General features: G+C 49.1%; 2 protein-coding genes and 1 long non-coding RNA gene across 6 annotated transcripts; 1 reads left to right on the top strand and 2 right to left on the bottom strand.

Moving 5' to 3' along the window:
• Positions 1-2,764: 2,764 nt before the first annotated feature.
• Soat2 (sterol O-acyltransferase 2) lies at positions 2,765-14,147 on the bottom strand. Of its 3 annotated transcripts, none has more exons than XM_038341722.1 (15): positions 13,940-14,147; positions 13,474-13,529; positions 12,121-12,257; positions 11,835-11,894; positions 11,470-11,577; positions 9,030-9,306; positions 8,155-8,221; positions 7,656-7,740; positions 7,286-7,331; positions 7,044-7,173; positions 5,395-5,492; positions 4,908-5,006; positions 3,943-4,078; positions 3,367-3,512; positions 2,765-3,182 (listed from the first exon to the last, which is right to left on the bottom strand). In XM_038341722.1, exons 1-15 carry the CDS (start codon positions 14,013-14,015, stop codon positions 3,132-3,134), a joined length of 1,572 nt encoding a protein of 523 aa, XP_038197650.1. In that variant the 5' UTR covers positions 14,016-14,147; the 3' UTR covers positions 2,765-3,131. The 3 variants fall into 3 exon arrangements, with proteins under 3 accessions (XP_038197650.1, XP_038197651.1, XP_038197652.1); XM_038341723.1 differs by having other exon boundaries at positions 13,474-13,526; XM_038341724.2 differs by lacking the exon at positions 13,940-14,147 and adding an exon at positions 13,908-13,926.
• Positions 14,148-14,867: 720 nt separating this feature from the next.
• On the top strand, positions 14,868-16,630 carry LOC119822424. Its single transcript, XR_005286787.1, has 2 exons — positions 14,868-14,961; positions 16,052-16,630. It is a non-coding gene; the product is annotated as an uncharacterized LOC119822424 (long non-coding RNA).
• Positions 15,112-21,410, bottom strand: Igfbp6 (insulin like growth factor binding protein 6). Of its 2 annotated transcripts, XM_038341727.1 has the most exons (6): positions 21,312-21,410; positions 19,815-19,937; positions 19,331-19,567; positions 16,346-16,485; positions 16,087-16,209; positions 15,112-15,423 (listed from the first exon to the last, which is right to left on the bottom strand). In XM_038341727.1, exons 2-6 carry the CDS (start codon positions 19,822-19,824, stop codon positions 15,301-15,303), a joined length of 633 nt encoding a protein of 210 aa, XP_038197655.1. In that variant the 5' UTR covers positions 19,825-19,937; positions 21,312-21,410; the 3' UTR covers positions 15,112-15,300. The 2 variants fall into 2 exon arrangements, with proteins under 2 accessions (XP_038197655.1, XP_038197654.1); XM_038341726.1 differs by lacking the exons at positions 19,815-19,937; positions 21,312-21,410 and having other exon boundaries at positions 19,331-19,808.
• Positions 21,411-27,192: the final 5,782 nt, after the last annotated feature.

The following is a 27,192-nucleotide window of genomic DNA, read 5'->3' as shown; positions in this document are numbered from 1 at the left end:
AGCACACAGCAAATACAGAAGGATGGAAATAATTAGAAAAATACCAGTAGCTCTGATACCGAATTGTTCTGGCTCCAGAAGAAGAAAAGGAACAGATAGGGAAAGACAATAATTACAGAGTAGAAAAATACCTTGCTGACCCAGAGAAGGACCCAAGCTCACAGACTAGAAGGACACAGGGTAAAAGAAAGCAGAAACATGTAGACAGGAAATGCCAGGATTTCGAGGTCATGGAAAAAAATCACTGTCCAGTTCTAGACAGAACCAGTTATTGACAAAGGGAGATGGATCAGCTTGACAGAAATCACTATAAGTGGGAAACTGAAAAGGAAGGACACCCAGGCTCTCACGGAGAAAAGGCGTTTACCTATCAGGGCAAAACCCACAAAAACAGAGACCAGGGCCAAGCTTGACAGCCTGAGCAACAGCTCAGTCCCTGGAATCCACATGGTAGGAAAGAACGGACTCAGGTCTACATACACACGCATGAGCACATGTACCTCCACATCTGTGTACACACACTTACCTAACTCCACATCTGTGTAAATGCACTTACCTAACTCCACCACGTCTGTGTACACGCACTTACCTAACTCCACATCTGTGTACACACACTTATGCACATCTGTGTGCACGCAAATCTGCTCCTCTGCACACATGCGCACCTCCACATCTGTGGATGCGCATGCTCACCTCTATCTGTGTGCACGCACACATGCACCTCCACATCTGTGTGAGCACAGATGCGCACAGCCCTAGTTGTCTGGAACTCACTCTGTAGATCAAGCTAGCCTCAAACGCACAGAAATCACCTGCTCTGCCTCCAGAGTGCTGGGATTAAAGGTGTGCGCCATCACTGCCCGGCCGGCCCTCTACTTTTTCATTGTAATTTATTTTTTAAAGATTTAAAAATGTTTTTTTATCATGTTTGCTTGTGTGTGTGTGTGTGTGTGTGTGTGTGTGTGTGAATGTAGGTGTGTGCAGGTGAGTGGAGGCCAGAGGTGTCAGATCCTCTCGAGCTGGAGTGACAGGCAGTTGTGAGCAGCCCTGCGGCAGCACTGGGAACCAGATCAGGTCCTCTTCGAGAGCAGTGCAGTCTTAGCTGCTGAGCCCCTCTCCAGCCCTCATTTTGTTTTATTTCTGTGTGCATGGGTGTTTACCTGCATGTGTGTGTGCACCATGCATGTGTGTGCATGGGTGTTTACCTGCACGTGTGTCTGCACCACGCATTGTAGTGAGGAGCTGCGGGTTGCATTCCCACCCGGCTCCCAGCCGCCTGTCTAGCTTATGCCCCGAAATAACAATACACAAATTGTATTCTTTTAAACACTGCCTGGCCCATTATTTCTAGCCTCTTATTGTCTAATTCTCACATCTTGCTTTAACCCATTTCTAATAATCTGTAGCACCACAAAGTGGTGTCTTACGGGGAAAGATTCAGGACGTCTGACCTGGTGGCTGGCTTCATGGCATCTCTCCCTGAGGAGAGGCATGGCAGTCTCACTTAGGAGAGGCATGGCATCTGACTGAGCCATCTACCTCACTTCCTTCTTCCTGTTCTGTCTACTCCACCCACCTAAGGGCTGGCCTATTAAATGGGCCAAGGCAGTTTCTTTATTGAAATCAGCACAAACAGAAGACTCTCCCACATCAATTCATGTGTGTTCATGTGTGTTTACCTGCATGTGTCTGTGCACCATGTATTTGTATGCATGGGTGTTTACATGCATGTGTGTGCATGTGTGTTTACCTGCATGTGTGTCTGTGCCCCATGCATGTGTGTACATGTGTGTTTACCTGCATGAGTGTCTATGCACCATGCATGTGCCTTGTTTTTATTTTTAATCAAGTATTCGTATGTGTATGGGCGTGGGTGTGTACACTGGAGTATATTGCCCACAGAGGCCATAAGAGGGTGTAAGATCTCTTAGCACCTTAACCATAAGCGATTGCAAGTCTCTGAATATGGGAGCTGGGACCTGAACTCAGATCCTCTGCAAGAACAACACAAACCTTTAGCTTGTGACATGTCTCTCTAGCCCCTCCCTCAACAATGCTTTAACTTGTTTTTCTAGCAAATGCCCTTTCAGATGTGTGTGGCAGCAGAGATATACACTTGATGTGTGTGTGTGTGTGCGTGTGTGTGTGTGCTTGTGTTTGTGCATGCATGATTAGAAAGTACCCTCTCGGAGCCAGGCAGTGGAGGCACACGCCTTTAATCCCAGCACTCGGGAGGCAGAGGAAGGCGGATCTTTGTGAGTTCGAGGCCAGCCTGGTCTACAAGAGCTAGTTTCAGGACAGGCACCAAAGCTACAGAGAAACCCTGTCTCGAAAAAAAAAAAAAAAAAAGTGCCCTCTTGGAAGTGTACAGCAGTAGAGATGTATACTTGATATGTGTACATGTGTGTGTGCATGACTAGAAAATGCCCTTCCGAAAGTGTGCAGCGGCAGAGATATATATACACTTGGTTTGTGTGTGTGTGCATGAAAGGTATATGAGGCTGTTTGCTGTTTGTAAAGTCATTTGTTCACAGCGTCCATTTTCCCCAGGTGTGATGGAACACACACACCTTTGATCCCTGCACTTGAGAAAGAGACAGGTGAATCTCTGTGAGTTTGCAGCCAACCTGGTTGACAAAGCGAGTTTCAGGCCAGTTCTAGATCTAAATAGTAAGACCCTGCTAAAACAAAGTGAAATAAAACAAACCCCCCACAAAACCAAAGTCACACTAACAAAAAACTCACGAAAAAATACTAAGATGCATTTCCGGTAAACGATGAGAATGCACGAAAAGAGATTTTATTGTTGCATGGGGAGGGAGGAATAGAAAGAACCAGACACTCTCAGACTTCGGTGGCCTTTGTCCTTCCGGTCTCTTCACATCTGGAGAGCCCTGGGCAAGAAGCTGACCTGTGCCCACTCCACAGAGGGTGCTCGCATCACCCCACACCGCGTCTGTGGTCAGCTGCCCGGAGAGGTGTGTACCTAGAGCCTCCATGGTCCCCTGGCAGGTCTTGTGTGCAAGTTCCTGACTCCAAATGGGGTAGGGGAGTGCAGCGAGGAGTCCTGGCCCTGGGCTTGACGGGTAGAGAAGCGCTGATGTCATCATCTAAGTGTGGTGCATTGACTTCTAGGGATGGCAGGACCAAGATCGTGGTGTCACCAGCCCCCAGAATGTTGTCTGTGACATAGAAAGGTAGATTGTGAGTGAGGTCACTTCTGGCAACACACATTATGAATCTAAAATGTGAGTTCCCCTCCCCTAGCCATGCCCTGTCTCTGACCACAGCTATAGAATCAGAGCCCCAAAGGGCTGGCTGCTGGTTGCTCTCTCAGCTGAGGAACAGGAGAGGCCGTTGCCTTACCTGGGGCAAGGGACAGTGTCGCCGAGCATACCACTCCTGGCAGTACAGGCTGACCTGGATGCCCTGGCCCAGGAAGAGCAAGGTCCACATCAGGACGTTCCAGGCTGGACCCGTGTGCCTGTCATTCATGGTGAAGTTCAGAAGCCCTAGGCCAGGAGACGGCTTGTCATTTCAGCTCTACACCCCTGTCTTGTCTCCTTTTGCCTCCCATGCTAGGGGCTAGGAAGTGATGTACCAGAAAGGAAATCCGTGCTCCCCAGACAAGATCTTGGACCCAGCTGCAGAAACTCTTGAAGATCTCAAGGGACTGGGGGAAGCTCAGTTTGCCCTCACTTCTTGAATCTTATGCTGTATTTCCCAGACATACCAAGGTTTCCCCATTCCCTCCACATCCTTTGACCAAATGCTTCTCTGTAGCCAGAAATCTTTCCCCTAGTCCCTCCGGATATGCGTATTGCCTCCCAAGGTCACTCAGACCCGGCAGACCCCAGAAGACCTGAGAGTCTCAGGAGCAGCCAGGCCTCCGCCCACCCCCAACCAGCGGCCTCCTGGCTCTGTATCAGAGGTTAAGCTCACCTCCGAACACAAGGAAAAGCATCAACATGACTGGGTAGAAGAACCCCAGAACAAAGCAGAAGATGTACTCGTGCACAATCGCAGACATCAGGAACACTCCCAGCATGGCCGCCCTACGAGGCTGCCTGCCCAGAAGCTGGTGGGCAAGAAAGAGAATGAGTACATTTCTTGCGGTACCGTCTCTCCCTCTCCACGAAGCCGGGAAGGAGTGGAGTTAATGGAGAGAAGGTGGGGTTTGGGGTCAGAGGGTCCACACTAGTCTTATTGAAGGGCATCGTTCTAATCTATTGATCCTAAATTGTGATTTTATTGGTTTGGGGGTTTTTGTTTGTTTTTTGTATTTTGACAGGGTTGGAGACATTTGCCTTATACGTGCTAGGAAGGCACTCTATTATTAATATATGTCCCCAGCCTTATTATTAGTATTAATATTATTATTATTTGTTTTTGTTTGTTTTTTGAGATAGGGTCTCTCTTTATAGTCCTAACTGTCCTGGAACTCCACATGTAGCCCACGCTGGCCTTGAGTCACAGAGATCCTTCTGCCTCTGCCTCTGCCTCCTGAGTGCTGGGATTAAAGGCGTGCACCACCATACCTGGCCCCCAACTTTAATTTTTTTGTGCGTGCATGTTCATGTTTTGTGTACAAGTGCACATTGCCTGAGTGTGCAGGTCAGAGGATAATGTTGTTACTTGGGGTCCTTTTGTGGTTTTGTTGTTGTTGTTTATTTTGTTTTGTTTTTTTGAGACAGGGTTTCATTCGTCTGAAACTTTGCGGGAAGGCCAGGGTGGCCAGCCAGCCCCAGATATCTCTCCTTTTATCTGAACAATATTACTAGGGCAGAATAAAAGGAGAGGGCACCCAAAGAAGCCCATTTGCCGGGACTGTGAGAACTGAGAAGTGTGGCTAGCTCATACCCACAGCCCCAGGACTGTGAGAACTGAGAGGTGTGAATAGCTCCTACCAACAGTCCGTCTTGATACACGTAGCTGTACAGCCAGTCATGGACCACCACGTTCCAGGTACGGTAGTAGTTGGAGAAGGAAGTAGAGTTCCACCAGTCCTAGGGAGGATGTGGATTTGGGGAAGAATGGAGGTGAGCTCTCAGGTCCCAGGTACTGCTGCGCCCCACACCCACTCCACCTCTATCCTCTCAGAAGGGCTGGCTATTGGCCAAACAGAGACAGCAACACTCTTCCCATTCCCTCTTCCAATCTGGGGCCCCCCCCCCCAGCCACTCAGAGACAAGATCTTGACACTCCGCCCACACAAGAGCAGTCAGGCCTGCTGCTGAGAGGAGAAGCATCATCCCCACACCCTGAGGCCCACAGTGCTTATTGCAGGAGACCAAAACCACTGGAAGGTGACACCCACCCCAGCTACCCTCTTCCCTGGGCCCTTGGTCAACCTCCCCAACCACTGCTCTCCGTGGGCCCCCGTCCAGGCCGCACCCGGTAGAACATCCTGTCTCCAAATCGCAGCATCTCGGCGAAGGCGTTGAGCCAGCAGTGCAGGAAGGCGAAGAAGATGAGGAGCAGCATGAAGATGCCTGGCGGGCAGGACAAGAGGTGCAGCCCCGCAGCCCCGCAGCCCCCGGCTCTCTAGAGCCTTTGCCCAGCCATCAAGGGCCCCAACACTTAGCAAGCATTCATTTATCCATCATTCATGCATTCCTTAATTTACACATTTGCTAATGTGATTGATATCTACCTATGGCTGAAAACCAGAAATATAGGCTCACAATGTCCCTGGCCTTTGGAAATTCCTAATATTGAGGCAGACACACAAAGGTTGAAAGTCATGTATGGATCAAGGTCAGGTATAATGGGAACTAATGGTCACGACAACCAGGAATGTTCAAGAGGATACAGAACAAGGAGTGGACTGGAAAAGGAGTTTGGCTGTGGGGCAGGCAGTGCACCTATAGTCCTAACTACTGTGGCTGAGACAGGAGGATCGCCTGAGCCAAGGCCTAAGGGGAGCCTAAGCACATAGCAAGGCCCTATCTCAAAATAATAAAAATAAGTATATGCAATAAAATAAAACTTAGAAAAAAAAGAGTAGGAAGAGAAGCTTCCCAGAGAGAACCATCTTAGCTGTGGGCCTCCAGGAAGGAATCCGATTCCATAGCTGCAAAGTAGAGAAGAGGCATTCCAAGCCGAGCCCTACCGCTATGGCAAGCCTGCAATCCTAGCTACTTGGGATAAAAAGGCGGAAGGATTGAGTTTAAGGTCAGCCTGGGTAGAGATGTCTCAAAAACAAACATAAACATTTTAAAAAGAAAGGAAAAGAGAAAATCAAAAGGCTGGAGAGATTGCTCAGCAGTTAAGAGTACTAGCTACTTTTCCAGAGTACCCAGGTTCGATTCCCAGCACCCACACAGAGGCTTACAACCATCTTTAACTCTAGTCCCAGGGGATCCAGCACCCTCTTCTGGCCTCTGTATGCACCAGGCACACATGTGGTGCACAAACATGCATTCAGATGCAATATCCATACACATTAAAAACCGTCCTACGTGAGCAACCTAGTGAGACTCAGTCTCAAAGTAAGACTTGTAAAGAGGGTAAGGTTGGAGATCAGTGGTAAAGCCGGCATGTGTGAGGCCTTAGGTTCATTCCCCAGTGTAGATGGAAGGGAGGGAGAAGGAACACAGGCAAGCAGGAAGGCAGGAAGGGCTTTTGAAGCACAGCCATGGTGATTAATTCACAGGAGGGATTTCATCTGGGCAGCAAATCTAGGCCCAAGGGGGAAAGGGAAAAGTAGGTGGGAGCTAAGCCACCAGGCCACGTGAAGGTGGTGGGGAGCTAGGCCACCAGGCCACGTGAAGATGGTGGGGAGCTAGGCCACCAGGCCACGTGAAGGTGGTGGGGAGCTAAGTTACCAGGCCACGTGAAGGTGGTGGGGAGCTAGGTCACCAGGCCACGTGAAGATGGTGGAGAGCTAAGTTACCAGGCCACGTGAAGATGGTGGGGAGCTAGGCCACCAGGCTATGTGAAGGTGGTAGTGATAAGCATGGAAGGGAGACAGAGTGAAACTTGTCCTGACAAGTCTTCCCAGGGCAGGGCAGGGCCTTTCTTCACTGTGATGAAGCTCTTACCTGGGCCCGTGGCGTGCAGGACCGAGAGCAGCAGAGCGCGGGTGCTAAAGGGTTCCCGGCTCATATTGGCAAAGACAGGGACACAGAGGCGGCACAGGATGAAACAGGCATAGAGCACGCAGCCCAGGGCCTGCACACAGGAGGACACACGGCTTTGTCAGGTTGCTGCTTCCTTCCCAGCCTCCCCTACTTCTAAGCCACCCTGAGTCAAGAGCTGGCCATTTTCTACCCCACCTTCTGACCTGAGCAAAGTTCTTGGCCACATAATTCCACCTGATGCTGGGTGTCCTGCAGCAGCGATAGGAAAACATACTTTTCACCCTTTTATGTCATCCACTGTTAGACCCTCAGCCCTCTCCAGGCTCCCTCCAATGCCCGGACCTGAGAGGGTTCCCTGAGGTTGCAGGGGGCGGGGCCTATGCTCAGACCTGGGTTGTGGAGGACAGAACCAGGTTGATGGCTAGGGACAGTGGACCACGGGAAGGTGCGGGGCAGCGGAAGGGGCAGCCTGTTTTCTCTTTACTTCCTTCCAAACAAGTGGCCAGTGCCTGTGGGAGAAGGGTACCACCCTCACTAGGCCCAGGTATGAGGGGAGGGGCGGCAAGGTCTAACCTGGGGTATGTCTCTCTGTAGATAAGTGTAGGGCAGAAGAGGAAGTAGAGATAGCTGGAGAAACTAGGGGCACCGATACCCTTACCTGGGCAGGAATGAAAAGGCTGTGTTAGCATGGGGAGGGTGGGCTGGGGAGGGACCCAAGGTATGCATCCGAAGGGGTTGAACTCGCTCACATTGCAGACTGTGGCCAGAGTTTCCTTAGGCAGCCACAGTCCATTCTCCTCCGCTTTTACCCTGATCTCCTCTAAGAAGATTCTCTCTCATCCCTGCCTTTTCAGATTGGGCCTGGGAACTGGAAAGCACCAGAGGTCTGAGTAAACCGAGTGATTCTCTCAGAAGAGGTCTGAGAATGCTCATGAATAGGGCCACTTGGTCCAGCTCAGGCCAGATCTGTGTCTGCTGGACAGCAGGCTTGGGGCTGGCGAAGGCGGAGCTTTGCTTCTTCTGACTCTGCCCAAGAGGATCCAGTTCACAGTGGGTCAGCGGGACACCTCACCTCTGAGACAAAGGATCCCAGGGACAGTCTCTCTCAGGAAGGAGTAGCTTTTCATCAGGAACCTGACCTGTAGTGGAAGGGATCAAAACTGCTCTGAGGTTCTGAGAAAAACCACTTAACCTCTCTGTACTCAGATGCGAGCCAAGTCAAACCAGCCTGGCAGGAGCCCAGTTTACTTGTTTCTTTGTTCTTTGTTTCTTCTTTTTCCCTTCCTTCCTTCCTTCCTTCCTTCCTTCCTTCCTTCCTTCCTTCCTCCCTCCCTCCCTCCCTCCCTCCCTCCCTCCCTCCCTTCCTTTCTTCCTTTCTTTCTCTCTTTTGGAGACACGGTTTCTTTGTGTAACCCTGACTGTTCTGGAACTCACCAAGCTGACCTTGAACTCACAGATCCACTGGCCTCTGCCCCCCCTCTCGCCAAGTGCTGGGGATTAAAGGTGTGTGCCAACTGGGCAGTGGTGGTGCACACCTTTAATTCCAGCACTTGGGAAGCAGAGGCAGGCAGATCTGTGAGTTTGAGGCCAACCTGGTCTACAAGAGCTAGTTCCAGGATAGGTTCCAAAGCTACAGAGAAATCTTGTCTCGAAAAACCAAAAGTAAATAAAATAAAATAAAATAAAATAAAATAAAGGTGTGTGCCACCATGGCCCTGCTAACATTTTTTAGTTTTTGTCTCATGACTTTATAGCTTAACTAGATCATGCTGTGACAAGGGCTAAGGTGGACAGGGTGGTCCTCATCCCACCAACTCTCTCCAGAGTTAGTGTTACCTAGCAACATCATCTGTTGACTTTCCTCAGAGTCACAGGTTTACCAGACCCAACGCTATGTCAGTGCCCATTCTCTATATGGACCTGGTCCAGGGATCCCCATGTTCTCACCTGCTCAAAGACTAGCACGCAGCTCGAGGCGGGCGGAAGTTGATGCTTCACCGCCACGTGGACTGGAAGGATGCAGAGCATTGCCACGTGGGCCGCCAGCAGAACACAGCCCAGGCCAGCCCCCAGCATCCAGGAGCTCCCAGCCAGAGGCCTAGCCCACAGCCGCAGGGTCTGGTAGGGCACTAGCAGAGTGGACAGGAACATGGGAACCCACGTCATCAGCGCCAAGGGCAGCTGTCCAAAGCTGAAGATGAGTAGGTCAAACTCCAGCATCAGCCTAGGAGACAGGAAGGAAGACTTGGGCAAACTGAGGGGTTTGTGTTGTGGAATATTATTTTAACTGGGCAAAGATATGTTGCAGGGGCTGGAGAGATGGCTCAGCGGTTAAGAGTATTGCTTGCTCTTCCAAAGGTCCTGAGTTCAATTCCCAGCAACCACATGGTGGCTCACAACCATCTGTAATGAGGTCTGGTGTCCTCTTCTGGCCTTCAGGCATACATAGACAGAATATTGTATATATAGTAAATAAATAATTTTTTAAAAAGATATGTTTCATTTGTTTCTGTTGCATTTAGTTATGTAAAGAAGTGTTGCTGTTTTACCTTGCCTGCCTAATAAAAGGCCGAAAGGCCAATAGTTAGGCAGGAGAAAGTATGGTGGGGCTGGCGGGCAGAGAGAATAAATAGGAAGAAAAATCTAGGCCAGAGAGAAGAAAGAGGAGAGAGAAGGAGTGGATGGGGCAAGAAGCCAGGTAGATGCCAAGCAGCAGACATTGAGCACAGAAAGTAAGACATACAGGAGTTAGGAAGGTAAAAAGAAAGACAAACAGGCTAATTTAAGTTAAAAGAGCTAGCTAGAAATGTGTCTAAGCTCATAGTAAGCTTCTATGTCATGAATGAGAGCCGATTGGTGGCTCAAAAGAACAAACCTAGTATAGGTTTGTTTATGCTTTTTTTTCTAGACTGGTATCCCAGGCTGACCATGAGCTCACTTAAGTAGCTGAGGATGACCTTGGATGTCTAATCTTCTTGCTGTAGGGGTCACCAATGTCCAATTCATGCAGGGTTGGGCTAGACCCTTGATAGGCTGTGTTCTGAAAGTGTTCAAGTTTGCCCTGGTGTTGTGGGGACTCCCAGTGCAGACTGTTGCCTCAGAGACATAGTCTCGGGATAGGCTTGATCTAAGTGATCTTTGGAGCCCTAGGTCAATGGCTCAGTATGGCAAACATGAGGCTATGAACGGTTGAGATGAGCTTTGGTTTTATTTTTTTTTATTATTATTAATTTGGTTCCTCCATGCTCAGGGTTTTGCCTGGGAGGAGTGTATTGGCACTTGCTTGACTTATCAGCTACTTCAGAGGCAGAAGCAAAAGGATGGAAACCTTGTCTCAAAAATAAAGCAAAACAAACAACAACCAAACAGCTTTTTTTTTTTTTTTTTTTTTGAGACAGGGTTTCTCTGTGGCTTTGGAGCCTGTCCTGTAACTAGCTCTTGTAGAGCAGGCTGGTCTCGAACTCACAGAGATCCGCCTGCCTCTGCCTCCCGAGTGCTGGGACAAACAGCTTTTTAAAAGAATGTACTGTTTAGGACTGGAGAGGGGGCTCAGTGGTTAAGAGCACCGGCAGCTCTTCCAGACTCAATTCCCAGCACCCACAGGGTGGTTCACAACCATCTGTAGCTCCAGTTCCAAGGGATCCAATGTACACTCTCTTCTGACCTATGACCTGCGGACATATGAATGCACAGGAAACACTTGACAGCAAACTTGAACTATTAAAAACAAAAACCCAGTGCTCGGGAGGCAGACGCAGGTGGATCTCTGTGAATCCGAGGCCAGCCTTGTCTACAGAGGGAGTTTTTGTTTGAGACATCTCTGTCTCAAAAACAAAAACAAAAAACAAGCAAACTACCTTCAGCCTGACTTGACATTTTACTGAGCTGTAATCCCTTTAATAATGCTCTTATTCTTTTTATTTTTATTTTGTTTGTTTGTTTGGGATAACCTCTTATTATATAGCTCTGGCTGGCCTGGAACTTTCTACGTATACCAAGCTAGCCTTGAACTCATAGAGATCCCCCTGCCTCATCCTCCTGATGCTTGGGGCTTCAGCTGAACCGAGGTCCTCCATTCTTCCCCCACTTACAAGCCTGTCCCTGGGACAGGTCGGCAGCACCAAAATGCAGGCTTCTCAGGGAGGGTCTTCCTCTAAGGTCTGCATTTGACAGTCCTCTCCAACAGATGGAGGTGCTGCAAAGGTGAGGATGGCTTCACGCTCACCTCTCTGGACCCAGGACTTGTACTTGATAGAAAGTCAATGAGGAGGAGGGAGAGAGAAAGAGGTGTGGGAGGTAGGGCAGGGCATCTGATCAGGTCACCGTGTGTGTGTGTGTGTGTGTGTGTGTGTGTGTGTGTGTGTGTGGGGAGGGGAGGACGCCCTACCTTCCTTCATCAATGAAGTCGATCGCCAGGGTACTGATGATCAAGACACACAAACCCGCGATGAACATGTGGTAGATGGTTCGGAAATGCTGCACCTCCATCAGCTCACTGGAAGGAAGGAGCCCGAGGGTCAGGATGGATGGCTCTTCAGCAGCCTGCAGAGGAGCTCAATCCAAAGCTCCAGCGGAGGGCAAGCCGTGACTGGGGCATCTCCTTTTGCTGATTGGTCCGCCTCGCTAACACCAGGGAAGAGCCCTCCCGGATCCTCCCAGCAGAGCACGGAAGCCCACGTAGGAGAACCGTGACATCTGTGGGACCCCCAGCCAACCCTTCTCTTCCTATCCTTTGTCCTCCACACAACTTACTCAAGCAGTGACTTTCGGGTGATAAAAACCTTCCGTCTCACATGGGGTAACTCCCGGGTCCTAGATTGAGACAGTGTTCAGAACTAGACCCCAAAGAGCGAGGGTGGAGGGTGGAGGGCAGTGCCATGTGGAAGGTAAGAAGGAGCAGCAGTGGCAGCAGGTCTGGATGGGGCACAGCCAGACCTGAAAGATGGAGGCCAGGGCTCTGAAGACTGGGTAATCAGAAGAGCAGAGGTCACACCAAGGCTGCCAAGGAAGAACACCTGTGTGGGACCCTCAGACTCACTTGCGTGTAGTGTCTGGGGCAGTGGGGGGAAGAGGTTTGTCTTCCTGCGGGTAGGCTTGCACAGCCTCCCACATGGCCTGATCCAGCAGCTCTGCCAGCTGTATCTGTGCCTGCTCCAGAAATTGGGTCTTCACAGCCTGCAGGACAAAGACGGGCTAGGGCTCATTGTCCCTCTCGGCAGCCATTCCTTCCTTACCGTGCGTTTACTGAGCTCTCTGGACCACGCAGTGTTCAGTGCTGGAAACAGGAAGGTGTAAGAATGGCCCTAGAGCTTCCCCAACATCTCTGTCTTCTCAGGGCAGCCGGGAAGACAAAGAAACTCCGCAGAGGCTGAATGTGGTGGCATACGCCTGAAACCCAGCTACTTGGAGGCCGAGGCAGGAGGATGATAAGTTTTAGTACAGTTTGAGTGAGGGATTCATCTCAAAGATGAAAAAGAATAACGGCAGGAGGGAAGCTGTGAGACCACCGCCTCCAACCTCACCCTAACCTCTGAACCGTAGCCATGCTAGCAGGAAGACCTCGCCAGCCCAACCCTGCTCCTCCATCTTAGCCCAACTACCTCTCTCTCTCTCTCTCTTCAAGCCAGAGGTTTCACTGTGTAGCCCTGGCTATCCTAAAACTCACACTGTAGACCAGGCTGGCTTTGAACTCAGAGTTCTGCCTGCCGTGCCTCCTGAGTGCTGGGGTTAAACACGGGCACCACCACCACCTTGCTAGCCTGATTCTTTTTAATTTACAAGATGTAAACAAACCTATTTTAAATTGGGGGAGGCAGGATCTAGGTTGGCATTGTCTGAACAGTGCTACCAATTTACCTGAGGCTTTACAATATACAAAAACTGGGCTGGTGAGATGGCCCGGAAGATTTTAAAGCATTTACTGTGGAAGCCTCGTGACTCCCAAACCCACAGTGGAGAGAACTGAGTTCTGAAGATCTCACACACACACACACACACACACACACACACACACACCACTACTACCACTACTACTACTAATTTTAAAAGTGAGGTCTTATCTCTGATTATTGCTAAAGACTAATGAAAAAAAAGCTAAGCAGTAACTGGTGATTTAGGCTTCAACACTGCCTTCCAGTTAATCTTAATTCTAACTGTGAGCTTGAAAACACTTTTTTTTTGAGACAAGGTTTCTCTGTGTAGCCCTGACTGCCCTCAAACTCTTGAACTTGATCCGTAGACCAGGGTGGCCTTGACCTCTAACTCACAGAGATCTGTCTGCCTCTGCCTCCCAAGCGCTGGCATTGCAGTGTATGCCGTCCACGGGTTCATGTGGTGCACTCCACCAGATGAGCTACAACCCTGGTCCAGACATGTCCTCTGTGATCCTCACCTCCGTATGTTGGGTCCATTGCACCAAGTCTGGGGCTCTGTGCGTCTTACCGTCTCCTAGGAGGAAGAAGCAAAGGGGGCACCCAAGAGGGCAGAGTTAGGGCTCTAGTCAGAGCTGACCTTGATCTGGAAAATGCTTTCTGTGTGCTTACTAGCCTCTCTGTTCCCAGGCAATATTTAGAGTATTGAGTGGAGTCACTAGAAGGGGGAGTGACGTGTGCAGTGAATGAGGCCATTGGCAAGAAAGAGCCTGGTGCAGCTGCTGGAAACAGGAACGAAGTGCTCCATTCACCCTTAAAGATGGAAAGGCCACGCTCTGAACATCTTTCCTTCATGCCAATCCCAGTGGGAATAGTGCAGAAACCCCTGGCTTCCCAGGTACCAAGGAAGGGAGTTTCCAGCGGCACAGCTCACTCTGTAAGCAGGACTTCTCACCTCAGGTTGGCGGGGGTGGGGCGGGAGCTCACCTTCTCCACAGACTCCCTTCTCCTGCGTCTCTCCCAGCCCTTCTCTTCTCCGCAGTTGGGACCTCGTGGACTCCATGGTGGCAGTCTGGAATGGGCAGCGGGCAGCGCTGTCTGTCTTTTTCCTTTCCTTCTCAACCTACCTCATAGGTTGAGCTCTTACCCACTCGGAGATCTGACAGTTCCAGAGACTAAAGTCCTTTCTGGAGGGCGGGGGTCAGAGAGGTTATCTATCCGTACTCAGGGCCTCTCAGGTCCTGGCCTCTCTACCCACAACCACAATGGCCAGCTTCATGCTTGCTATCTCACTTTTAGGAGTGAATCTGTGCCTAAGGCTGGGAGGGGGACTTTGCCTCCTTGTGCTTATCACATAGCAGGGCACCTCCTGCTCTTTAGGGAGGCTGAAGGTCAGGGAGGGGCCAGAAACATCTTCTTGTACCTGGTATTCAGCTCTCTGAGGGCACTTGATGAGGTCTGTAGTACATGTGTGTGTGTAATGATGTTTTGTTGAGGGCTGTGTTTGTGACGTGTGATGTTGAGGTCCTTCGAGTTATTCTAGGCAGCAAGGCCCCTGAATGTCAGTTCTTCTCTACACCTTGGGTGACCACACAAGCAGAAAGGTCAGACTCACACTTATTAAACAACTGAATAGTGCCAGGGGTTGCGATGCTTCCCTTTGCTGTTCCTTGCCCATGGAACTGCAGGAAAGTGGCCCAAGGCCCAAACTTTTTAAGCTTCTTGGGAAAAAAAAAAAAAAGGACAAAAAGTCTCTACCTCATCAGGTGACTGCCAGCACAAACAATCTGGGGAAACCACATGGAACCTGAACACCGGTAGAACGGAGGGCAGGTAAGCACTTTGAGACTTCCCTTTTGGCAAATTCCTACTGGGGATTAACCATTAATCTTCCTCCTCCATCAGTCCAAAGATCAGCAATAGAAACAAGGTTGCAGTCACTAAACTTCACCAGTAGCCAGATGCTACAGCAGGCCATGATCTCAGCCAGTCCCCAAGCGGGAACCCAGGTGGGTATGGGGTGAGGCTAGAGGGTGTGAGGCCCACACCAGTGATAGTCTGCTGCTTTGCTAGAAGGATGAAAGGACTGACAGGGTCTATGAGTAATGGTAGACAGAGAGCCTGGGTCTCCAGAGTTGGAAGGGATGGACACACAGACATAAACCAGAGACCCCCAACACAGCTTTATTAGTGCCCCAAGTCAGCATTTTTTTCTAGCTAGATGTGTTAAGGGCGAGGGCAAGGGGAACAATGGGACAGGGCCTGAAGGTTGATCTTGGGGCACAAAGCCCCGGTGACCATCACTCCACACTCAGACGACAGCCCTGTGTTCTTGCCAGTGTCCTGCTTTAGCCACTGCCCCTGGCAGAGCACTGAGAACCTCCATGGCCATCCGGAGACCCTGGCAAGGGCCGGCCCATTGGATCCACACACCAGCAGGGACCGCGGCGATTCCCCTGAGAGGAACGGCACTGGGGAGAGAAGCACAGACCAGGGTGAGGTCCAAAGTTTCGAGCAGGAGAAACATCTCAGAGTTAAGAACTTTACCAAGTAACTAGGGCCCCATCCTGCTAGGGCAGAACAATAGTTTTCAAAATGTAGCTCCCAAATCAACTGCACCTGCATCACTTTTGGGTTAGAAATGGGTGTTCTCAGCCTAGAGGGCTAAGTCAGAAAGTGCGGCCTGGACTTCAGCAGCTCATATGCCCCCTGAGGGCTCCCAGGGCTCTCGCTTGACAGCCTTGGCAAGGCCTCTGTCGAGAGGTCACTTCTACTGAAATAGTTGACCTTTGACTTTTTTTCTTTCAAATCAGGCTTCTTTTTATTTTACTACTTATTTTGAGACAGAGGCCAAATAAGTTTGTAGGCCAGGCAGGCCTTGAAGTTACAAGCTTCCTGACTCTTTTCATGTCTATGTGGGTCTTCAAGTTGGAAGATCCCAAAAGGCAGGGGAAATAGCTTATGTGGACGTCCTAGTTTGTTGTCTGTTTTTGAAACAGGAATTCGCTCCTAACCTTTTATCATGTACCAGCACACCAAAGCATCCTTTCTGTATCTTTGTTTGCCACTTGGTAAGTATCCCTTCTCATTTCCTGCCAGGGAACTCGCACAGAGGAGAGGAGGCCTCTTTTTACCTGCTGCTTTCTGTAGAAGCCTCTGAGGTCACAATTTGGCACATAGAGCCCGTGTGAGCCCCCTCGGAAGACCTCAGTCTGGAGGTTCTGCAGTATGGAATCCAAGTGTCTGCGGCAAGGACCCTGGAGAGGAACAGGGGTGGGTGGGGACGGTGGTCAGAATCTCAGGATCCTGCCTGGTCCAGACTTCCTTAAGTCCGAGGAGCAGTCTCCAATGGAAATCTCCAGCCTTCTGCCTCCCTGCCAACCCTACACGTACCATCTCAGTGTCTTGAACAGCCCCTGGATTGGGCCTTACAGGGGTGGTGGAGGTCCCTGGATTCTTCTGCCGGTCTCTGTGGCTTGTGTCACGTTGGTGGGAGGCACCTCCATGGGGTTTCCTTTCCTTTATAGTCTCCTCTGTGGCCACAGGAAGAAGGGGAGAATAAATCAGAAGTCGGTCAAGGCCAAAGACTAGCTCTGCAATAGCCTTGGTCCATCTCTGCTGGTTAAAGTGAGACCAGCTGTTGGCTTTATGAACTAAAAGTAGCCAGATTTTCTCCTAGTTTTACCTGGCTGCTATTTCTTCCTCTAACAAATAATTATACTGTGGGTATGGGGTTGGGGAAGTTATTTTAAGGAGTTACTTGTTTTAATGTTGCATTTGTTTAATTCTGTGAGCTGTGATACTTTGCCTGTCTAGAACACCTGATGGTCTAGTAAAGACCTGAACAGCCAATAGCGAGGCAGGAGAAAAGGTCTACAAGAGCTAGGTCCAGGACAGGCTCCAAAGCCACAGAGAAACCCTGTCTCGAAAAACCAAAAAAAAAAAAAAAAAGATTTAAAGAAGTAAGAGAAAGGGAAAAGCCCAAAGACAAAAAGTAGACAGGATAATGTAAGTTTAAGGAAGGCTGGCAAGAAACAAGCCAAGCTAAGGCCATAAGATTACAACTAAGAATAAGCCTCTGTGTGTGATTCATTTGGGAGTTGGGTGGCTGGCCCTCCAAAAGTCCAAAGAGCTCAATATCATACGACTATAGCATGGTGGTTTAATCCCAGCCCTTGGGAGGCTTAGGCAAGAGGATTGCCACAAGCTCAAGGCCAGTCTGGTCTGCTCAGCAGGGGCTGAAGAGACTGTTCAGCAGTTAAGAGCACTGGCTACTCTTCCAGAGGACCAGAGTTCGATTCTTAGCATCCTCATGGTGTCTCACAGCAGCTGCTGTGACTCCAGTTGCAGAAGAAGGAACCCCACTTTTGGGGCCCATGTGATGCAGGCAAAACACCCACACATGTGAAATAAAGATAAAATCCTACAGATAATATTTCCCAGAGCAACTGCTCCCCCCCTCCACCACTCCCCCGGCCCCACAGGGTTCCTCTGTGTAGGCTTGCTTGGCTGTCCTGGAACTAACTAGCTCTGTAGTCCAGGCTGGCCTTGAACTCACAGAGATCCACCAGTCTCTGCCTCCTGAGTGCTTGGATTAAAGGCATAGGCTACCACCGCCTGGCCCTCCAGAGCCATTTTAAGTCTTATAAGGGAGAGCATTTTGGAAAGCAAAAGCTCAGAGCTAACACAAAGCACTATTAGTTGTTTCCATTTAGGCCTTCTGTGAAAAGACTTACCTATTCCACTGGAGGACAGAAGAGGGCACACCAAGCCAGGGAGATGGAGAGAAGAACTGTGTGTGTGTGTGTGTGGGGGGGGGGGTGTCCAAAGGAACCCAATGGAATGTGTGTCCCTGTTGTGACCCCTCCGGTGACTCAGTCCACCCTCCCAGGCCTGAGATATAGTTACTTTGAGGGCCTTTTCACCTCTATGGTAAAGGAGCATCTGGATTCAACCCCTAACCAGGATGCATTGAGGATGGCAAAGGGGCAGGAAATAAGAGGCTTCCAGACTTCCAGACTTCAGGTTGCACCTGGTCTTGGAGAGTCTCTGGGTACTCTCGGGAGAGCTTAGGACTGGGAAGGGGCGACAGAAGTAAGTAGGGGCTAGGAAAAGGCTGGGGGAAAACGGCAGCATGCCAAAGATAAACTCTCATATTTTTTCTTTTCTCCTCTCCCTCTGCAGTCTTCTCAGCCCTCATTCCCTGGGCACCACGTCTTCCTCAGACCTTGTACCTCATTCCATGCATTTAGTGCCAAACTACTGTGGTGATGCTTCAAATCGCCTTTTTTTTTAAAACCGAAATGCATCTTCTGAGAGGAGCCCTAGGAGCCTGATCTCTGCCACTAAAGAATGGGACTCCAACACCCGCACATATGTGACTGTGTGTGTGTGTGTGTGTGTGTGTGTAAGAGAGAGAGAGAGAGAGAGAGAGAGAGAGAGAGAGAGAGAGAGAGAGAGAGAGAGAGAATGTGTCCACGATTGAGATAGGGTCCCATGTAGTTTAGGCTGCCTGATACCTTGTAGCCAAAGACTATGCTGATTGACCTTCCTGCCCGAATTACATGCATGCAAAACCAGTGATCCGAATTCATTTATTATCCCTTTCTGTGGAAAACCCAAGGACTCTTCCTATCTTCCAGCTTCCAGTTGCCTCCTCACCCCCCATCTTTTGAGAGCTGACTCACTCTGGTCCCACCCGCCCAATGACTCAGTCTCTCGGGCTCATCCCTGGGGTAGGGTGGGGCAGAGGGGGGGCATTCAGTTCTGACCAGGTTTAAATAATAAGGCTGATTTGGCAGATTTCTTCTTTCCCGCCTCTTTGGCTCTTCCCAGGCCCTCCAGGGTCTGTCCACTTTCCCCAGTCTAGCCTGATACTACTCAGTGTCTTTTCTTCTAGACTTCAGGGATCAGATACTTCCAACACTGGCATTGAGCGAGGAGCAGGAGACATTTGCCAGTGTGTGGAACTGGAGTCTGAGGTTCCCTTTCCTCCTCCTCCATTTGGAATCTAGGTCCTATCTCTAGCGTGGGTCACTAGAGTGGTGGAGATGAACCTGCCGGGAACAAAAGATAGCTAAAACTGAAACTCTCCAGCCTTCTCCTACATATGCCCCTTTCCCTCAGGAGAAGAGAAATAGGGGAAAGGGAGAGTGGGGAGTCCCGTCTCCCTCATTCTCAGGTGTCCCTTGCCACACGCAGCCTCATAGTTGGTCCTTGATCTTTCCGCTTCGTGGTCCACGCAAGGCCTGGGAGGAAATCAATGGGCTGGTCCCACAGGCTCGAAGTTGCCCACCTGCATCGATCAGGTTCCTGCCAGGAGAGACTAACGTCTGTCTCAGGTGGGCAGGTGGAAGGTGGAGTGGGACGTGAACTCACCTGACGGGCCCCTGGAGCGTTGACAGCGGCCCTGGCCCATCAGCAGGGCCCGCAAAGGTGTCTCTTCGTTTTCTCGCGGTTGGCACTGCAGTCCTGGAGCGCACTTAGGGATGTAGACCCCGCACGGTTGCCCTTCTCTCCGGAGGCAACCCCCAGCTTCTGCACAGCCTTCTGCATGCGACCCTGCGTCTTCCTCCTCCACGCAGCCCCCGCGACAGCTGGTCTGCGCCCCGGACCCTGAGCCCGCAGCGAGTAACAGGGTTAGCAACAACAGCAGCGGTAGAGGCGGCAGCCTGTCCCGGGTCATGGTCAGCGTTTTTGCCCAGTGCACTCCTTCCAGAGTGTAATGTGGCTGCTGCGGGCCGTTGCTCCTCTGCTTTAAGAAGCAGCCCTTAAAAACCCCGCCCTTGAAAGCCAGGTGAAGCGGGAGGGAAAGAGGGCAGGGTCTCATTCCCTAAACTGGGTGGACTGGAGGGCCACCCACCTGGGTCCATCCGGCTTTTCCCTCAGCTGCTGTTTACTTCCAAAATTGTTCTGATTTTTTTTTCTTGCTTTGTTCCTGGGAATCTCGCCCAGAATTTGGGAGCTGTTCATCTGGCTGAAGGGGCTGTGGGATAGGGAGGAGTGAAGGGAAGGACAGTGAACCCTGAAATCCAGTTAGCATGCCTGTTTGCACAGGAAGATGAAGGACCGAGAGAAACCCCTCCAGAATGGAAGGCCGAGGGCTAAGTGTGAAGCCAAAAGGAATCATGGTGGGGGATAAACGCTAGAAGAGACCTAATTGGCCCCTGGGCAGAAGCTCCTACTAATGTCAAGAAGCCGACCTAGGGAGAAAGGGACGAAGTCTCCTGGCCTGTGTCTGTGGAAAAAAAAAATCCAGAGACTCCACCCCTAGTCTTTTGGGAAGATAAAAAGGCTGAGGAGCAGCAGGGAAATGAGGAAAGGATTATGAGGAATGCAGCGGCAGGAAAGGGGATCCTGAACTCCTGGAGGGTGTCAGTAAAAGCAGGGGATCATATTCTAGATGTGTTTAGGGACAGACATCTGGCCACAGACCAGCCCTCACCCCCTCTCTGTCCTCAGGTTAGCTTGTCCCTCTGTTACTCTCCTTTCTCTGGTGGGTCCTTGCGTCTTCTGGATTCCTCAGATTGTCCTGTGCCCACAGGGTTGGGGTAGGGACTGACTGGAGAATTTCAGTCCCTCTATGCTAGTTTGCCTGGCCATCACCAACGGGCCCATCCAAAAGCAGTGCCAATCATCCCTAGGCATGGTTCCACCCTAGGCATGGGTGAGCCAGTCCCCAGTACTCCCAGAAAGTCTCAAGGGAGAAGAGGGATTGCTCCATTCACACACATAGACACACACACACACACACACACACACACACGCACGCATGCACACACACACCCCCACTCACACATACACACACACACACACACACACAATTCTGAGTTACGCAACAGCAATCTCATTCTTTCCTAAAACAAGGGCTCTGGACAGTGACTAAGTGTAAATGCTGGGCCCCCAAGCAAGAACATTAGCAAAGGCTTCCTGAGCTTTTTAAGCAAATACAAAATAAAAAGAACTGCCCCTGGCTACTCGGAGATTTTAAGACTAGCAGTGTTTTTTTTTTTTTTTTTTTTGGAAAGTGACGATTTCCCGTTGCCATGAGATACGGATACAGATTGAACGAACAGGAAAAAGTGACAGCTATCTTCCACCAAGGTCCTGGAGCCTGCTTTCTGTGTTCTGACCCCAGATTAGAGAGCGTGGTTCCTATCCAGACTTTTATCCCTATTATTTATTTACTTCTTCCACTGCAAATGCTTCTGGCTAGGGCCTCTCTTAATGGACTCATGTTTGCTGCTTCTGAATATGATGAAAAAGTCTATGGAAGGAGGACCACGACTCCTTGCTGGGGTCTCAGTGAGTCTTTTGAAGGACCCCCCAACCCCGTGTTCCACTAATGCCTAGCACTCACCACTGCGTCCTGTCTCTTCCCAATTTTCTTTCCTGTGGTTCTCTGCTCCCAGGGCTGTCTTGGTCCCTCTCTGCACCACTGCACAGTGCAGGAATTCACTTATCTCGGCAGGAATGGGAGGAACGTCCCCTTTCTTCATCCTTCCGGTGTGAGTGTCCAGAGATGCAGGCCCGTTCGTGCCTGGGTACACGTCTCCCTGAAGACAGAAGTCCTTGAACTCTGATAGTTCTCCTTTTGGGATGAACTGCCTGAACTATTTTCAGCTCTAAGTTTGACAAGAAGGGCTGCATACCTGGGCAGGGAGAGAACATAGGTCTGACTGGAGCAGGCCTGTTGGGATAGCCGTAGCTGGTGTCCAGCCTGTTTCCTGCCATCGCCTGTCCTGCTGACAAGCCTGTCCTGGTTAAGTAATGGGCTCTTCTCAAAAGCCTTGGGGGTGCTCCACATGCATCCCCTCACCACAGAGCTCAGCTCTCACTCAGCATCTTAACCCTGAGGGTGGAGCTCTGTGAACACCAGTTCAGCCAGCTAGCTGGGTCACCTTCCCTGCAGCTTCTCATCTTGTATTTGAATTGAGATAAAGGGAAGTTAAGGGAGGCATAATTGGTTTTTCTTTTTCTTTTTTTTTCTTTCTTTCTTTCTTTCTTTCTTTCTTTCTTTCTTTCTTTCTTTTTTTTTTTCCCGAGAATGGGTTTCTCTCTAGTTTTGGAGCCATTCCTAGAACTAGCTCTCGTAGACCAGGTTGGCCTCGAACTCACAGAGATCTGCCTGCCTCTGCCTCCCGAGTGATGGGATTAAAGGTGTGCGCCACCACCGCCCATAATTGATTTTTCAGAGATAATTTCTTTCCCAAGTCTCCAAGCTTTAGGCTCAAGAGAACTAAACCCATTCTGGATTTTGCCACCTCTTGACCATCTGTGTGGCCATTTTGTATATTTATACCTTTTGTTTGTTTTGTTTTTTGAGACAGGGTTTCTCTGTGTAGTCTTGACTATCCCAGAACTCACTCTGTAGACCAGGCTGGCCTTGAATTTACAGAGATCCGTCTGCCTCTGTCTCCTGAGTGCTGGGATTAAAGGCGTGCACTACCATGCAGGCAGAACAGGCCTTTTTTATATGTCACTGGCTCTTGAATAATGATGTGCAGAGTTTTTATTAATTATGAAAGCTTGACCTTAGCTTAGGCTTATTCCCAACTAACTCTTAAAACTTAACTTGTTTGGGCTGGGCGGTGGTGGCGCATGCCTTTAATCCCAGCACTCGGGAGGCAGAGGCAGGCGGATCTCTGAGTTCGAGGCCAGCCTGGTCTACAAGAGCTAGTTCCAGGACAGGCTCTAGAAACTACAGGGAAACCCTGTCTCGAAAAACCAAAAAAAAAAAAAAAAAAAAAAAAACCTTAACTTGTTTATATTAATCCGAGTTTTACCACATTGTCTTTCTCCTCACAACTGTATGACTTCCTCCACATCTGGCTGGTGAATCTCTTGTGCCTCAGATTCTTTTCCGGAGTTCCTATTTCTTCCTGGAAGTCCCACTTATCCTCCCCTGCCTAGCTATTGGCCATTTAGCTCTTTATTAAACCAATGAGAAGGAGCCTTAGGCAGGTGAGGAAGGACAGAGACACATCATCACACTGTATAAAAAGATCATCTCCAGAAGGGCTGGGAGGGATGGTAGGGAACACAGGCGGAGAGCCCAAGGGAGAGGGCAGAAAGGTGGAGGAGCAGGGAGGTGCACGTGTGTATATGTGTGTACTTATGTGTCCTAGATCCCCAGTTTCTTGAGAACACCAGAGAGAGGAGAGCTGAGAATGGAGCAGTCATGCTCTGGGAGTTAGGAATGATCAGGGAACAAAAAGTAGCATGTGGGGATCTGCAAATTGCTTTGTGTAGTTAAATGAATAAGAACAGAATGTAGTTATTTTTTTACATGAATTATTAAATATATCTACAGTACACCTGCTTACGTGACTGCAACTGGAAGATGTGGACACAATGGAGATTTGTGCTCCCAAGGAATTTAGTGTTGCCGTTTGTTGATCCAGTGCATACTTAAAAAACAAATTGATCTAATTGATTAATATGCTACACATGTTAATGGAGTACCATGTGAGTTTATTTTTACATTTTTTATTGACATTTATTGAGCTCTACATTTTTCTCTGCTCCCCTCCCTGCCTCTCCCCTCCCCCCTTCAACCCTCCCCCAAGGTCCCCATACTCCCAATTTACTTAGGAGATCTTGTCTTTTTCTACTTTCTACTTCCCATGTAGATTAGATCTATGTAAGTCTCTCTTAGTGTCCTCATTGTTGTCTAAGTTCTCTGGGATTGTGGTTTGTAGGCTGGTTTTCTTTGCTTTATGTTTAAAAACCACCTATGAGTGAGTACATGTGATAATTGTCTTTCTGTGTCTGGGTTACCTCACTCAAAATAATGTTTTCTAGCTTGATCCATTTTCTTGCAAAATTCAAGCTGTTGTTATCTTTTCTGCTGTGTAGTACTCCATTGTGTAACTGTACCACATTTTCCTTATCCATTCTTTGGTCAAGGGACTTTTATGTTGTTTCCAGTTCTGGCTATGACAAACAATGCTGCTATGAACACAGTTGAGCACAGTCCTTGTGGCACTATTGAGCATCCTTTGGATATATACCCAAAAGTAGTATTACTGGGTCTTGAGGAAGGTTGTTTCCTAAATTTTCTGAGAAATCACCACACTGACATCCAACAGAGGAATCTAAAATGGCTGAAAGACACTCAAGGAAATGTTCAACATCCTTAGTCATCAGAGAAATGCAGATCAAAACAACTCTGAGATTCCATCTTACACCTGTAAGAATGGCCAAGATCAAAAACACTGATGACAACTTATGCTGGAGAGGTTGTGGGGTAAAGGGAACACTTCTGCATTGCTGGTGGGAGTGCAAGTTGGTGCAGCCCCTTTGGATGCTTATCAGGCATTCTAGGCTGTAGGCTCAAAGTGCATGCCCCAGTGTTGCAGGGGAACTTTGGGTGACTGTTCAGGCAGTCAGCTGTTTTTGTCATTTCTCACAATTTTTGGAAGTTGCTTGCTCACATTTTCTGTTTATTCAGTTAAAATTATTTCCTTCTTGGGCCTCTGAGGGAGCTGAAGACTAGATAGTTATAGTTGTAGTTTTCTTTGTTTACTAGATGCAGAAAGCAAGTTACGATAGAAAACAAATTAGGCCCAAGATTTTGGACTCAGCAAGATAAGATAATGGAGTATTTTCTCTGAATTTGTCAAATGCAAATGGACTAGACATTGTTGATGCATTTATTGACTGTATATATTATATGTAGTTATTGAACTTATTGTATATAGTTTTTCTTATATTAGTTCTAACCTTTTTTATTTTAGACAAAAAGGGGAAACGTAGTAATATATTTCATTTGTATTTTAATAAATAAAGCTTGCCTGAAGGTCAGTGCAAAGCAGTCACACTAGTCAATCATACAAGTCAGGCAGTGGTGGCACATGTGTTGAATCCCAGCAGCCACACTAGTCAGCCATAGAGGCCGGGTGGTGGTGGTGGTGGTGGTGCACGTCTTTAATCCCAGCACTAGAGAGGAATACAAGGCAGGATGAGACAGTAACTCGCTTTTTTTAAGTCTGAAAATTTCAAAGAAGAGCTCTCTAGTAGCTGGCTGCTTTTGCTTTTCTGATCCTCAGGTTGAGTCCCAATATCTGCCTCTGAGTTTTTATTATCCATGCTCAGGGATTATTCTGAGCTCTGAGGGAGACAAAACACTATGACACACACACACACACACACACACACACACACACACACACACACTGAGCTGAATAAATGAGGTGCTAGGTCTGGTGAGATCACTCAGAGGGGAAAGGCATTTGTTGCCAAACCTGAGGACCTCAGTTTAACCCCTGGCCCCACCTGGTGGAAGGAAAGAATCAAGTCCTGCAAGTTGTCCTCTGAGCTATACACATAGGCCATGCCAGGCATGCACCCACACCCATGTCCAATAAACGAATAAGTAAATGTGCATTTCACCACAGCTGACATTTGAAAAATACATAAATAAACGAGGTGCTGCAGAAGAGGGTATTGGGATTAGGCTGTGCTTACCTTTAAATTATTCTCTATTGTGTAAAGCAGTGGCTTCAGGCTTTGTCTGCCTTGGCTCTAGTGTGAGTGTACAGGAAGATGGCTCTACACACACACACACACACACACACACACACACACACACACCATCAGCACCACTCATGAGACCTAGCTTGATAATCAATTCCTCAGTGAAAGGTTGCACTGGGGAGATGGCTCAGCGGTTAAGAGCACTGACTACTCTTCCAGAGAACCAAGGTTCAATTCCTAGAATCCACCGGCAGCTCACAACTGTCTGTGGCTCTCATGTATGGTGCACGGATATATATATGCAGTCAAGGAACATAAAATAAATGACTTTTTAAAAAGTGAAAAGTCCCACCATCTAATTGTATCCAAGTATAATAGATGGAGAACATATGCTCAGTAGGTGTATTAAAATCACTTACGTATCACCAGGCTGAACTTATCAAATATACTCAGACCTAGAAAGGGTGCAATACCCTCAGCTGGACCCCATAATGAGGAGGACATCTAACACTGTGATGACAAGGTTCCCACCCTCTGTGTGTGCCTGGCCCCAGGGCTTCAGTTCCCTCAGCTCAGGTCCCTTGCTTCTGAAACCTACTCAGATTACTGTTTGTCCATCAGTTCACCCAAATCCAGCCCTGCATTTTGCCTCTGAGGCTGGACTCGGCTCTGTGACCTGCTGCTTGGCTCTAAAGCAGCAGCTGTGGCTGCCTTCCAGGCTGCATCTCCGGCAGCCCTCTAGCTGGGTCTGTCCTCTGGCTGCTGGGTAACTTTTCAGTAACCTATTAGCTCTCTCTGTCCCTAGCAAGGCCTCTGAACTCTTGAATTATGCTGTGGCTTCTTTAACCCTTTTGTCGCCACAGCATAACCTACATATGTATACACATGATGTGAAACTGTGACCTAAGAGTTAGTGATTAATACTGAAGTTAAAAAACCTGTGCATGCTAAAAGCCCATTATTCATGTAAATTGTGGCCAATGAAACCGACATAACTTGTTAATTTATTGATATTCAGAAGTGTAAATACACGAATATGTTTGTTCATGTTTCTGACACAGAGTACTAAAGACAGAGGGTGAGTCTTGGGAGCAAAATATGAAAGTCATCCAAGATTCCAAATTCCTCCCAAGGGCAACTACAGCTTTTATAGGAGATGCGAGATAAAGGTTAAGTGTCCTTTCCAGTATCTTCTGACCTGACCTAACTTTCCCACCAAGCCCTCTGTTCCCGAACAGCACTGGGTTCCATCTCAGTGTGCTTTCTGCATCTTAAGTTCTCTCCTGTTCTGGAACGTCCTTCCTGGAATGAACGAATTTGATGCAAAGTGGCGCTCTGGAGAGAAGAATACAAATCAGCCGAGCGCGGCCGCTGTGGAGCTCGGCCTCTGGTTGCTCACGCGTAAAAATGAGGTCATTTTAAGAACCCTGTCCCCCACCCCGAAGGCTGCTACCTGGACCAAAAGGACACACCAGTAAAGCATCACTTCTTGCTCTAATACTGCGACGCTTGCGCGGGCACAGTGGCCTGCTCCGCCCCAAGGGAGCCGCCCCTTGACCGCCTCCCGGAGCTCCTCACTGAGCACCGTGGGACCGCCCACGGTGGCCTCTGGGCCGCCACGTCGTTTCCCCCACCCTACCGACACCAGGGTTCCTCAGACGCTGCTGAGTGTAGGTACCCGGCTTACCGGGCCGCGCCCCATACAGTTTAAGCCTGCGATTGGTTGGTGTGAGTGTCCGTCTATAAAAACCATTGCAGATTGG

This window comes from Arvicola amphibius, chromosome 9 (genome assembly GCF_903992535.2).
Source record: "Arvicola amphibius chromosome 9, mArvAmp1.2, whole genome shotgun sequence".
In the NCBI taxonomy this organism is placed as follows: Eukaryota; Metazoa; Chordata; class Mammalia; order Rodentia; family Cricetidae; genus Arvicola; species Arvicola amphibius.
This window is presented reverse-complemented; position numbering and strand designations above follow the sequence as displayed.

Excerpts from the sequence above, each read along its gene's own strand:
- Soat2 (XM_038341722.1), bottom strand. The coding sequence starts at position 14,015 with ATGGAGTCCACGAGGTCCCAACTGCGGAGAAGAGAAGGGCTGGGAGAG. Across the intron at positions 7,332-7,655 it reads TACAGAGAGACATACCCCAG|GACACCCAGCATCAGGTGGA; the intron begins GTTAGACCTTGC and ends TCGCTGCTGCAG. Across the intron at positions 3,513-3,942 it reads GCTTTTCCTTGTGTTCGGAG|GGCTTCTGAACTTCACCATG; the intron begins GTGAGCTTAACC and ends CTCCTGGCCTAG.
- Igfbp6 (XM_038341726.1), bottom strand. The coding sequence starts at position 19,781 with ATGAGACCCTGCCCTCTTTCCCTCCCGCTTCACCTGGCTTTCAAGGGC. Across the intron at positions 16,486-19,330 it reads ACGCTCCAGGGGCCCGTCAG|AGGAGACTATAAAGGAAAGG; the intron begins GTGAGTTCACGT and ends CTGTGGCCACAG. Across the intron at positions 15,424-16,086 it reads GCTTCTACAGAAAGCAGCAG|TGCCGTTCCTCTCAGGGGAA; the intron begins GTAAAAAGAGGC and ends TTCTCTCCCCAG.